Here is a 13,612-nt window from a genome sequence, read left to right as displayed (position 1 = left end):
AATTAATCAACGTGGGAACAACATAAAACTAAAATCAGCTTTTGGACTTATGATTAAATGGCAACCAGGGGAGTCCAGTGCTTCACTCTGACCCAACAACTGATTTCAATTTTCTGTTCCATATTTCGTAGTGCTGTGGTCAGTGCGACTTATACATATATTTTGTGTATTTACATAGGGGAGACATTTACAGTTCACTAAAATACTACACGTGTATGACAGATATATATACACATAAAAATCGGTTAACTGAGTACAGTCTACCTAAAGGTTTCGACAAGGGAATTTCATTCGACGTATATTATATACACGGAATCTATTACTTCCCATGCTATTAACAAATTTTTTTCGTCTTACTTCCGTTCCCCCATGATGGACTGCGTGTCATTGGCTTGACTTCACTTAAATAACTATAACTAGCAATTCGTTGACTAAAGTGATTACAATCAAATTAGCTTAGACAACAGTTTCAGTTAAGCACCTTTTCGATTAATTCAATGCAAGCCAGCAAATCCATTCCGAAATCAATGTTATCCCAATGGATACCCTCTCTGACGTATTCTTCTTGTTCCAAAACGAACATAATGTGGTTGAAGAATTGTTGAAGCTTTTCGTTGGTGAAATTAATACAAAGCTGCTCGAAACCTTAAGTTCAAATAGTTGAGTTTATTTATCAATTATTGGGGATATGTGGTACGTCTCATGTAAATGAGAAATATTTCAAGAAATCGTACTAACCATTGTACTGTGGTTGATTTGATTTTTTTTTTAATTTTCATTTTGCAACATCCAAGTTTGATGGAAAGAGAAAAGTAGAAACAAAATTGTTTTGTTAATAATCTTGGAATAGAGATTGCAATTGTAATGGTTGTGTGGCGTAGCCGTTAAACTAAGTGGTGTCAGTTGTTAACGTAAAAAAATATTAATTTCTTTTAAGTTAAAATTAAGCGAATTAAGCGGTTACGTTATCTGATTAATTTCGATTAATTTAGTTCTAAGAAAACGAAATTTTATTCTAAAATTAAAATTAAAATTTTTTCAGATGAAACCGAAACCTAAAAATGATCAGAGAAGACAGCCGCGCTTCGAACCTATAAAACAAGAGCCTCGAATTGTGTACAGACTGGAGACAACAGAGTTTTGTATCGAAAAAAAAATTATTTTTGTTTTTTTGAAAAAATAAAGATTTTGAATTATGTAAAGTCAAGTGTGAATAATGTCTCGTCGATGGGGATACTCACGTCGAAAATTTCGAAACCGGCAATATCCAGTACACCAATGAAATGTTGACGCTTCTGTTTGGTGTCCAAAGTTTCGTTACACTTCTTGACCAACCATTTGAAGAGACGATCGAACACACCCTTACACAAGGCACCGATGGAGTTGGATACTTGGTCCTTGTTACGACCTTGGGTGACGAATTCGTTACCGACCTTGATGCGGGGCTTCAACAAGTTCTTGTACAATTCTTGGCAATCGGTGCCGAACAATTTGGCGACACGTTCACCTTCTTCGGTACCATCGGCTTCAGCCTGTTCTTCGCGACCACGTTGCTTGAACTTCATGCCACCCATGTGCATGACAGCGGCTGTAATTCTGTAGACGTTTTGCTTTTCTTCCAATGAGAAGCCCAAGATGTCGAAGGCTTGCTGTTTTGTTCGTGTGGGGAATGAAAAAATCGATTAGCATAGTGACGGGGTTTTCTTCTGGGGAGTCGCTTGAAAAGCATTTTTTTTTACATTTTTTTTTAGCAGTGCAACTTATGAGTATAACAACCACAAAACTTACCAACAAAAATAATGCAAATTTATGTTAGCTCAAGTATATTTTGCTGCAGTGCATTTTTATTTAAGTTTGGGTTGGTTGTCTGCACGGGTTTTTTTTTTTCTTATCAAAATACGAAGAACACGGGGTATAGAACTAAAAAACATTCTCTTACTCTACGTACTAAGTAAACTAAACGGGAATGTACATAAACGAATGAAGAAAAAAAAAGTTCAATCAGGTTTGTGGGTGCTACTAATAACAATTAGGGGTTCACTCAACGTTGATTGACTTTAAATGAAATGATCACTTGGAGCAGCACTTCACCTCGCATAACCTTAACACACAATTGATTGATTTATTTGAATCAACGCAACAAAATGAACCAAATTTTGGATCTGCCAGTTGGTTCATTTCTTTGTTTGATCGAATATCAGTCAATATGTTATGCGTAAGGTAAAGGACCGCCCAAATGGTTTTCTAGTTCTAAAATTCAAAAGTTTGATGGCGTCTCTCTGCGTAGAATTAGGAAAACATTTCACTGAATTGGTGACAAACGATTTTGTGATCGTAATATTACAGTGAAGTACACCGTAATTTTGCGGTGAATTACACCATAAATTCGAAACAAATGTCACTGTGTTCCCAATCACTACACAAAGAAGACATCAAGAATGTTGAAATGATCGTAATATTACTATGAATGTGAATTACACCGTAATATTAGACACGAATTTCCATTCTTGTAATCCACATGAATGCCTTCAAATTTTGGGAATTCTCAGTGGTTGAATTTGATATAAATTCCCAAAATACTTCAATATGAAGACATCATGTTAAAGAATCTGTAACAAAACAAAAGACTAGATTCGTAGGTTCTAGTACAATCTAAAACTAATTTACCGACTGATCATTACAATTATTAACAGTTCAATTCACTAATCAAATGGCAATTGGTGAATTTCTGTTTTAAAAAAAATTGTAAAACTAGAAAATATTTCAGTCAAATCGATTTCAATATTCTAAAAACTACATCAAATGTATCAATCGGAGGAAATATTACATTCGGGTAGGGTAAACGTACCAGTTCCCAGGCATGTATGAGTCGTCAGACACCTACTGGTCTTTCATTCATAACAAAACGGTTATCAATGAAATTACAATACGTATCCGACTAATCATACATGTCCGGCGACTAGTACATTTACCCTATGAGGGTTTGGTACTATTAATCTAAAAAAAAATATTTTTTTTATGAAGAAAATGGTCTGTTTCATACAGAGTTTTCTTTGAACAAAGGTCTGGTATTTTCCTTTCATTTTTACTGTAAACGATATGGAATGAATATACTGTATAGGTGAACACGTATATAATCGGATGGGTAAAAAATGTCAAGTATTTTCTTGTCCACATTCAGTTGGGTAATTGAAAATAAATAACAAAATCCAAAAAACGTAAAAAAATCGTCCACGATGATCGTTGCATACCATTCTGAACATGGTAAAAAATGAAAACACTTACATCGGTAAGGGCGAATTCTTCGCCGTCATCCATGTTCGGAATTGTAACCTTGCCTTGCGATACGTTATAGTAATCGTAAATGTTATCAGAAAGATTACACATGTCTGTTGGAAAAGAAAATAGCAAAAGGAGAATTTGATTAAAGATTTCCGTGTACGTCGGTCTAGTTTTCTTCTGTAAAATGATGTTGTTCTTGTTGTGGTGGATGGTTGTCGATTTTATTTATTTTTTTATATTTAAAAATGTGTGGCTCTAACATTTCGATTCAAATTCCTAGTCAATCGACCTACAATATTGTTTTCCATTTATTCGGTGACCATTTTCTTAATTTCAATTTCTCTCTCAATTTTTTTATAACTCCTACTCATGCTTGGCACTCGATCCATGTAAAAGGTGTGCTATAGGATCGTGTACCAGTGATTCAAAAACAAATACTTTACACAGTGTGTGTGGAGTATACGGTTCGCATATAACTACATTAGCGGTGTCACACTTTTCCGATGTGATTATTATCTTGTTCCCGTGCAGTGGAAACCGACGGTATAAGCAGTTTCAAAACTACTTCAAAATATATGTACACCGACCCATATTTACAACAAAAATTGTTAAAATTATTCCTAAAGCTTAAGTAAAAAAAGCGCAACTGGCTGAAGCTTTCGTATTTACACATCGAGCTTATTTTGTATATAATTTGTACATTGGAATGGAAGAAACAGGTAATAGCCAGGAGCGGGCTATCTTGCCAAATATTTTTTTTTTTTGAATTTAATGTAAAGTTAATTCCCAGTGTCAGGGTGAATTTGAAATTTTTTAAAGTCAGATGCATGCTCTAGTACCTGCTCCCAGCTTAAGAACAGCATTTTTTATATTTACACGCAAAGAACGTTTGTTCTTGATTGCTCAGCAAATTGTACAAAAAGTCCGTGCATCTCAAGATTCGAAAGACCCACAAAATAGAAACCGGTGACTCTTTATGTACAGTGGAGGGCTTTTTTCAGCTACATAAGATTTATTGAAGTAAAAACCACACTTACATCGGTCAATTCAAAATCTTCCCCGTCGTTGACACCGGGAATTCTAGTTTTGCCTTGACTTATCAGAGGATAATCACTGATACGTGATGTTAAAATGCAATCGTCTACAATCAAAAATTCGAACGTTTTTTTTTTCAAACAGTAAGTACCGATGTGGAATAGAAATCTACTCTAAATGGAATCCATTTTGAAAGTAAGTCACGGCGTTATACCAGAGGAATACTCTGATAGTAAAAGCTAATATTTTGATTAGCTCCGCTCCTGTTTCGTTTGTATAAAGGATCGTTCGTAAGGTTATGTCAGTTACTGTTTTGCACACGTAAAAAATGCCCATTTTCGTGTTATTTGGCTGTTCTTCTTGGTTTATCTGATTTATTTCATCTGACATTTCAAATGGCCCATTTGAAATAGTATATGAAATGAGAGAAATCAGAGAAACGGAGGTGAATAGCACCTTCGATAGAAAAGTGGGATTTTTTACATGGGCAAGCCAGTAGAAATATTTTGAAATTTTGAAAAGCTTCTTAGTGGAAACGAAAAAATAAAATAAAATGGATTTTGTCCCATGCACAATTAGTACAAATTCAATTGGTTAGATAAGCGAAAAATAAAAGAAAATAATTTTGGATAAATGATAGAAACGATTGACCAGGACAGCTTATTCGATTGTTCAAAAAAAATTTAAAAACATAAATGGTAGTAGAATTATGAAATTTACGTAAAATTCATATTTTATGTTTTGTTAAATTCTTTTTCTTCGTTAAATTCCGATTCTTACATCGGTGTCTTCGAATTCACTGGCATCATCCACACTGGGGATTGTCGTTTTTCCCTGTGATACGATGCGGTAGTCGTACACATTGTTCGACAGCAAACAGTCCTCTGATGATGATGATGGTGGTGGTGGTAGTGGTTGGTGGGGTTGCAAGGGATGGTAATGGTTAATCAACAAATTATCATTTAAAAAATGGTCAAAATGGAACGTTGATTGATTGATTTTAAAAACCAATTGGTGGTGAGAGGAAAAGGTATAGGGGACACTGAGTCATATTTTTCAAAAAAATAGTTTCCCAGTGCCATGTGGTTATGGGAATAACATTTGTTTGGGGTGATATAATAGGAACGTGTGTGAATGAATAAAGAAGCTAGTTGTCTATTCGTAGCTCTAAATCTTTTCTCACAAGCGTTTCGAACGCAAGTTAATGAAAACAAAAAAAAATTGTTTGTTTGTTTTTCGTATGTTCAATATCTACATTCTGCATACTACAATATTAAAACGATGTCAATTCCGTTTGTTTTACTTCAACTACTAAAGTGAGTAACTGACTAAGTATATATATAAAGATTGGCATGACGTAATTGGTGCCAATGGGTTTTAAAAACTAATTTCACAATAAAAATAAAATCCAAATAAAAAACAAAAAAAAAGAAAAAAAAATTGTCGACGATGTCTTACGTCGGTCAATTCGAATTCTTCACCATCGTTTACACTAGGAATAGTAGTTTTTCCTTGCGACACAATGTAGTAGTCGTAAATGTCGTTGGATAAAATGCAATCGGCTAATTTAAGAATGTTTGTTTGTTCAGTTCAATAATCAGTAATTTGTACGATTGCACAAGATATTTACACGCACAACAGAAATTGTGTGTGGAAAGGTATAATTGTATGACCACATAGGTGTAGCGGAGTGTAAATATCTTGCGAATTTTTTTTAAATTTTTTGAAAAAAATAAAAAACCAAAAAAATTTGTTAGTTCTCCTCTCTTTGTACACAATAAAAATTATTATTTTCCCCCTCTTGATTATTCATTCGCAACATCCATCTCTCTCTCTTTCTCTCTATTTTATATATGTAATTCCTTATCCCCTCCATTTTCCGATGAAAAAAATTAACGTGAAAAATATGAATCAATAAAAATAAAATCAAAATATGATCGTGTGATTCGAATGTGTATCTCAATTTTTTTTTAGAAAAGAAAAAATTTTCATGTGGAAAAAAAATCATTTTATCAATTCGAATTATACCTTTAACTCCAGCAACGGATCCAGACATAATCTGGTAGAAAATGTGGTAGGATCGTTCCAACGATTGTTGAGAGATGACACGAGCCTTTTCCAACAGGTATGTTTCAATATCAGCACCAGCCAATTTACCAGATGGACCGAAATGAATACGGATGAACTTACCCTGTTCAGCGGCGAAGAGAAAAACACACATTAGAACCATTTCCCATAAAATCGACCAATTTGCGAATTAACTTACGAAACGGGAAGAGTTATCGTTACGGACGGTCTTAGCGTTACCGAAAGCTTCAAGTACGGGATTGGTCTGGACGACTTGATCTTCCAAATTTCCCTTCTTGATGTTAGGGTCATCCTTTTTGCCAGACGCACCGACGGTGGCAAAGTACGCAATTACTTTCTTGGTGTTCTCAGTCTTACCAGCACCAGATTCACCGGTAATCAACATAGATTGATTTGTATGGTTTGTCAACATGTCGACGTAGGCACCATCAGAAATGGCGAAAATATGGGGTGGCACTTCATTACGACGCTTGCCACGGTACATCTTGGCGCAACGATTTGTGTATACTGGGTAGCGCTTGTATGGATTGATGGCAACGCAGAAAAGACCAGAATAAGTCTGTGGGGTGGCGGGATGAAAGAAAATGGATTAATAAAATTTGTGTGAATGAGGTTTCGTTTCGTTGTGCAGCAACATACAAACGGAGATTTTGCTTTCGTTAAATTGGTACGGAAAATTCGTGACCAACAAATGTTCGAACTTTTGAGTATATTGTTTTGACGACAATTTTTTGGTGCCTCAAAAGTCGATTTCTGATAAAATCTCCCTTTGGTATGTTCATTTTTGGCGGAGTAAATTCGAAAATTTCTCTTTTTTTCTAGGAAAAGTTTTGGCGAAATTTTCTCCTTTACTCATCGAAAATCAAAAACTCTAAATTTCTAATCTAATCAAAAAAATCCTTAAACGACTAAACAGAATGAATTTTTTGTAATTTGATAATTGTCTTTATCGTTTCATTACAAAAAACAAGTTGAGGTGAAGGTATGTCAATCCAATAAAATATATAATACATAGGGTGCGCATCAATGTGAAAAGGTAACCGGTAAACGGCCTTTATTTTACAGGTGACCAACTAAAGCCACATCGTTCCAGAAAGAGAGAGATTCTCATCAAAAAAGAGACATTTTCTTCTGTCACATTGCGTCTCTATCTCTCTCTGAAACGATGCAGCGCTTTCTAAGAAACAACAAACCTTTGTCAGAAAAAAAGTGAAAAAAATCAAAAACAAAAATTTGAAAAACAATGAAGTCGTCGGCATTTTGTTGCCGATTTGAATCCTCCAATGGTTTCGCTTTGGTGTCTTCAGTGGTGGTTTTTGCAAAGCGCGCACAATAAAAGCTCAAGCTTTGTATAGTGAATTGTTATTCGAGGACAGAGGGACCAAGTGAGTTATTTCAATTTTAAAACGATGTTTACACTAAAAAATGGGGTTCGAAGGAGTTCGGGGTTGAGGGGTGGTTGTGTTTATTATTATGCTTTCCGCTGAGCAAGCGTTAAAAACTAACTTATGGAAAACAGAGAAAACCCAAAAACAAAGTCTGTTTTCCAAAGTTTTTTTTCGTGAGAAATCAAAACGTTTTCCAAACTTCGAATTCAAAATTTTCATTTCAAACAAATTTTTTTCGAATTTTATCAAATTAATTTTAATTTAAAATTGCAATTATTGATTTCTCACTTTGAACACAAAATTTGGCTGGCATAGCGATTGTTTGATCAAATGTACTTACATAAATGAGCTTATGGTAGTATCTTTGCTTCAAGTTATGGAGAACCGAAGCATCGTTAAGATATGTCAAGTTGGACATATCTTCGGCTTTCTCGTATTTTGGTGGATTGACTTGTTGTAGGAGATCTTTCTTTAAATCTCTGGTCTAATCATACGACGACAGGGTGTGTGTTTTTTTCGATGGGGGGCAGACGCAAAAAGAGAAAAGAAAAGGGCAAAATTAGTTCCATTAGAATAAGAAACTTACGTAAATTAATCGGTAGTAGTAACGCTGTTTTAAATTGTGTAAAACAGCCGCTTCGTTTAGATAGGTCAAATCGGCCATATCTTCGACTTTTTCGAATTTCGGTGGATTAACTTGGCCCAAATCATCTTTTTTCAGCGTTCTTATCTAGCTCATTGTCAAAATGCATGAAAACAAATAAATTTTAAAATTTTTGGCGTTGTTGTTGTCACGGTTTATGTTTTTTTTTTTGTTCATAATTCGGACTTCGGACTCACAACCGGACATTTTTCATTTGTAATGTTCATAATAAAAATCGAAAGACAATTTACCTCACCACCGGGTACACCAACGGAAACAATATCTCCCTTGGTAGCCTTGATTTCACCCAACAAGTAACCTTCCTTTTCATCTGGAATCCAGCAGGTCTTCTTGGAGTCGTATGGTTTCGATTGATCGATACGCTTTTGTTCGAGCGAAACGAACAAATATGGGGTTGGATCTTCATCCTCTTGGCTAGCAATTGGCTTCGGCATTTTGGCTTGTTTGTTTTTATCGAGAGAGGGGCTAAAGACACGTAATTCTCTTTTCTTTTATTTCAGCCCAAAGTTGCTTCCCTGTTGGATTTGGAAGGAAAAAAGTTTGTAAAAAAATGTTTTTTGTCGACAGTTGGTGGGATTTCTTGGGTTTTCAATTCAAATTCATTCCTTTCTCAGTTGGGACATTCCAGCGTTAGTTTACTTTCTATTAGATGTGCTATAAGTATGCTAATGACCATACGCAAACTAACGCTGCACCGTCCCGATATGTGATCTCAAAAACTTCAATTCTTCGATTCGTTTTATGGATATTTAACGACAATATTGATGCGCTTTTATCGTCCCATCATTATGGGCTGTGTATATAATAACTCGGTACATAATTATACGCCTGATAACCTATATGTGTGCTATATATGTGTCTGGATAGTTTGAATTTCATTTCAAAAACTGACGATCGACTTCGGTGAAGCTTCACAAAGCTAACCGACGCAACCGTACATTATAATATATTTTTAGAAAAAGTCTAACTTTTCTTTTCTGCACATTATCCACAATCCTACATAATTGTATTTATAGAAAAAATACATTTTCTTTGGACGTGAAAATGCCGTGCGCGCATGGTGTTATTTATAAAATAAATTTTCTTCTTCTTGAGTAATAATGCGCGATTTTTTACATCGGCAAATCTCTATATACTATGTTTAAGCAAAATATTTTGTTTTTCTCCTCTTTTTTTCGACGGTCCAACTATATTGGGTAATATGAGATGTACCGAGCGGAGTACACGCTCAGAATTCGAGAGTAGCATAAACAAATATTCGAAGATTTCGCTTTTTTCTGGTGTGTTTAGCAAAATGTTTATGTAGAACTGTACAATTTACATGCTATAAACGCATGGCTGGCCCGTTTTAAAATTGGAATATAATTTCGTAATTGTTGAATTTTTTCTAATTGGTTTAATGTGTTTACACAGAGTGGAAAAGAGATATAGAAGAATTTTTCTTCGGGTGTTTATGGGAAATGCTACTGGATTTAATAATTTTGAATGTGGAATTTTTTGTGGGTTATTGGTGCGTAACATAATCATTATTGAGTTTGATTTAGAATTTTCATTGGAAGTTTTATTTATGGTGGCCCCGTTTTCATTCGGTGCAAAAGAAAACAAATTGGACTGAGTGGGGAAAATTCAATTAATTGGAAAAGAATTTTTTTTTATTCAGTTCAGACAGTTCAGATCTCTCATCTCTGTCTGGAATTTAGAATTCACTTGGTTCGGTTCCAATTCAATAAAATATTTGGAGTTCTGCATCTTCAAAATGGATTCTTTAGAAAATCAAAGTCGAGTTTAAAGAGAGAAAAAAAATGTTGACCATGGATGATCATCAAATAAATTGGTCAAATATGGCCAACTAAATGTAATCCAACGGCTCAATTATATAACAACTACATTCTATCAACTGACGATCGACTTCGGTGAAGCATAAAGTCTTTAAATAGTTTTTTTTTTCTAATTTCGACACCAAAAAGAAAACTGTCAATGAGCAATTCCACCTACACATTCTCCGAATTTTATTCCGAAAAAAATTATTTTCCTCTTTTTCGTCATACGAAACATAATTTACTACTACAAAATATTACGTAATACTGTAATCCAGTCTGCGTTCAGTAAAACTGTTACAATTTCTCATCGAAATAAATTGAGGAAATGTAGATCGTCGTAATATTACGGTGTAATCAGTCCAATATCAATTACACTGTTCACAATGGAAAATGTAAGAAATGTTGTTAACAGGATTCACTGTAATATTACGAATGTCCTTGTTCCGGTTTTTCGGTAGAGTCACTTGATATTGTCAAAGGATCAATCCAATCGAATTGAAACTTAATCCACATTCATCAGAATTGTATTACTTGTAGTCCTTCTGTATTGATTCACTAATTCACAGTCACCAAATTCAATATCCGTTTCAACGATCGATGAAAAAAATTCAAAAAAGAAAAACGAAAATACCAAACTCAGTTTGAAAATTGTCGATCAGTAAAAGAAAGGATCCGTAAGAAAAATTCAACTTAAAATTCAATTAGAAATGTTCACCTTTTCAATAAAAAAATATTTCACAAAATAAATTCCCGGATCCTATTTCATCAAATTGAAATCACTCGAAAATAAAATCTCGTTCAATTAAAAACCGAAAGCAAAACTAAAAGAAAACAACCACCCGTATACACAATCCAATCTAAAGCGTTCGAGTTGCGAGATCGCAATGAGCAAAATCAGCTAAATTAAGTTTAAAGAGACGCGCGCGCACAGATTTGTGTGTATTTCATTCGAGCGAGAAGGAAAAAAAAATTTTCACGAAGAAAAATATGTTGAATCGCGATCCATCTGTTCTATTTCTGGTCAATGTTCTATTTGCGTAGCTCAGCTAAGTGAACACATGTGCCCTGATTCGGTTGTATTCGGGTAGTATATCAGCGTATATTACAATTGAAATTATTATTACATTAACACACCGTATAACGACAGTCAATGAATGATTTGAAAGAAGAAGAAGAAAAAAAATTGTAGGAAGGTGAGATAAAAAGGATATAAGACATGACGCCGCCAGGTAGACGGATGAATCAGGGAATTGTTTTTTTTAAATCCTGTTTGATCGATGAGATCCACGTTTCGTTTTTCGTTTTTCGTTTTATTTTCTCGATAATCCTTTGAAGTAAATGTGATGATCAAATGTAATCCAAAATTGATTCGATGTAATCCATTGTAATATGTAATCCAATATTCTGTTACACTTCACTTTAAGTAAGCCGAAAAGAACCCATTACACACTCATTGAATTTGATCAAAATTTAAGGTCATCAAAAATTTATTTTCTTCAATTTTTTTTTCTTTTTGGACAAATTTCCATTTTTCTTTTGTTTCTCTTCATTTTAAAACAGTTTTTTTTTTAATTCAGTGTAATAGGCACTTTTCACTTTCATCATCACCACTATCTTCACACAATTTTTTTTTTCTCCGTTATCTCGATGAAATAATCCTTTTTTCTTGGCGTTATCCATCGTCACAAAAAACAGTTCGTATTTTCAATCCCTTTGAATTGTCACCCCCTTATCCATAATTTCAGAAAAAATTAACCAGAAAAATATTCTTCATTTTCTTAATCACATATCAACCTTTGAGATGAATAGAATTTGAAAAAAAAAACTAAAAATAGCACACACACTCTCTGTGCAAGCGATAACTTACGCGTTCGAAAGCCGTTCTGATCGCTAAAACCGGTAAACTCTGTTTATATACTCGGCAACTTGATACTGGTCGGTTGCACGGAATTGGCACCCAATTGGATTCGACAGAGACCCGTCCCCGGGTTTGGCTCCCTTTTTAGTACACACAAATGTGATTCGTACGAATACACTCAAACCGTTTGAGTCGTCGGTTTCTAACACAGAAAAAAATCTTATTTTCTTCTCGGTTCTTTTCCTTTTCGTGCGATCGATCCGAAACGAACGTACAGTTTTCGGATTATTCTCGGAGTCTAGTCACCTTTATTCGTGAAGTTTTTCCGGCATTATACAAATTTTCTCACGCATACACACACGCACACAGTGCCATGAAGGAACATAGAAAAATACGATTTCGGTTTAGCTATTTGATCATACAAAATTAATCATTTGTTTGCGAGTGTGGGGAAAATTCATCAAGCGACGAGCAGATATTTAATTTAAAATGTTTGTTCAGTTAGTCAATTTGATATTTTTCGTTCGGAAAAAAGATTGAAGGTGGAATTAGAAACGAAAATGAGAAACTTTCGAGGCAGGTATCATGCGCGAATAGACTAATATCAATACCCTGACAACTGATTTGATGTGGCTTAAGTGTTTTTCGACAATCTCATCCACCTGTGAGGAAATAGCGATACGTATTATGTTCCATTGAATTTTGTTCAATAAAATGGTAAATAAAATCAGAATCGGAAAATTTACTCAAAGCCTTCATGGCTTCTTTTTAACTGTTAATAAAATCATCATTTATGTAAACAAGCGGCATACTCCTGAGGTACACTTGCACCAAATGACCATAAATTGTTTTCGTATTTGTGGACTGTTAGTAGACTCTACAGTCAGTATAGAGGATAATTATCTGATCTTCCTTTTATTTATGCATAAATGTTGGTTATGATTTATTGCAACTTTGTTAAATGGTTCAGTGATCTGCGATCACGTAAACATTATAATAAAAGTTGAATGATTAATATATGAGAGTGTGATGTTTATCGTCTATTTAGACGATATACGTAATTCATGTATACGTGCGAAATGAAGTTTCATCCAAAACGTGAGGTAACATGAACTTTACTTCACGGCGGCGAAACATCAACTTCAAGTTTTTGAGTAATATCACGTTACCTACCAATGGGACTAATGTTGAAAATGTCACTTAGAAATTCTTGTGGGAAATTTACCGATTGAGGCGTAGCCGAGGTCGGTAAGCTCACAAGAAGTGTCATTTTCACCATCTGTCTCATGGGTGAGTAAATCTGCCTAGAACAATAATTTCCCACTTATCCCCTCTAGAGCATTTTTGTTTATGGTGTATGCACCTCTTGCCAACATTGTTATCGAGACGTGTGGGCATTGCTGGTCGAGCCGAAGGCGAAGGTGCATAATCTCTTATATGGCTATGTGTGGTATGTCTAACATTATGCATCAGTTCG

General features: G+C 34.6%; 1 protein-coding gene and 1 long non-coding RNA gene across 51 annotated transcripts in view; both read right to left on the bottom strand.

Moving 5' to 3' along the window:
* The window catches only part of LOC119078658 (myosin heavy chain, muscle), a 33,002-nt gene extending 20,836 nt beyond the window's left edge, over nt 1-12,166 (bottom strand). For 13 of the 50 annotated variants that reach the window (XM_037186294.1, XM_037186304.1, XM_037186297.1 and 10 more), the window contains exons 1-7: nt 10,993-11,162; nt 8,688-8,972; nt 8,134-8,277; nt 6,584-6,964; nt 6,346-6,508; nt 5,776-5,879; nt 1,242-1,649 (exon numbers count right to left, since the gene is read on the bottom strand). In XM_037186294.1, the coding sequence (XP_037042189.1) occupies nt 1,242-1,649; nt 5,776-5,879; nt 6,346-6,508; nt 6,584-6,964; nt 8,134-8,277; nt 8,688-8,891 (1,404 nt within the window). In that variant the 5' untranslated portion in view covers nt 8,892-8,972; nt 10,993-11,162. Of the gene's footprint in view, nt 1-481; nt 646-738; nt 746-1,241; nt 1,650-3,285; nt 3,390-5,097; nt 5,202-5,775; nt 5,880-6,345; nt 6,509-6,583; nt 6,965-8,133; nt 8,278-8,379; nt 8,524-8,687; nt 8,973-10,992; nt 11,164-12,119 lie in introns of those variants that run through there. The other 37 variants (XM_037186300.1, XM_037186288.1, XM_037186302.1 and 34 more) reach the window with 17 other exon arrangements.
* LOC119078679 lies at nt 1,889-3,279 on the bottom strand. The gene is made up of 2 exons (XR_005088044.1): nt 2,230-3,279; nt 1,889-2,091 (listed from the first exon to the last, which is right to left on the bottom strand). It is a non-coding gene; the product is annotated as an uncharacterized LOC119078679 (long non-coding RNA).
* Nucleotides 12,167-13,612: the final 1,446 nt, after the last annotated feature.

The sequence above is a fragment of the Bradysia coprophila genome, unplaced genomic scaffold (genome assembly GCF_014529535.1).
Source record: "Bradysia coprophila strain Holo2 unplaced genomic scaffold, BU_Bcop_v1 contig_297, whole genome shotgun sequence".
Lineage (NCBI taxonomy): Eukaryota > Metazoa > Arthropoda > Insecta > Diptera > Sciaridae > Bradysia > Bradysia coprophila.
Note: the sequence above shows the minus strand (reverse complement) of the source record. Positions and strands in the feature narration are given on the sequence as shown.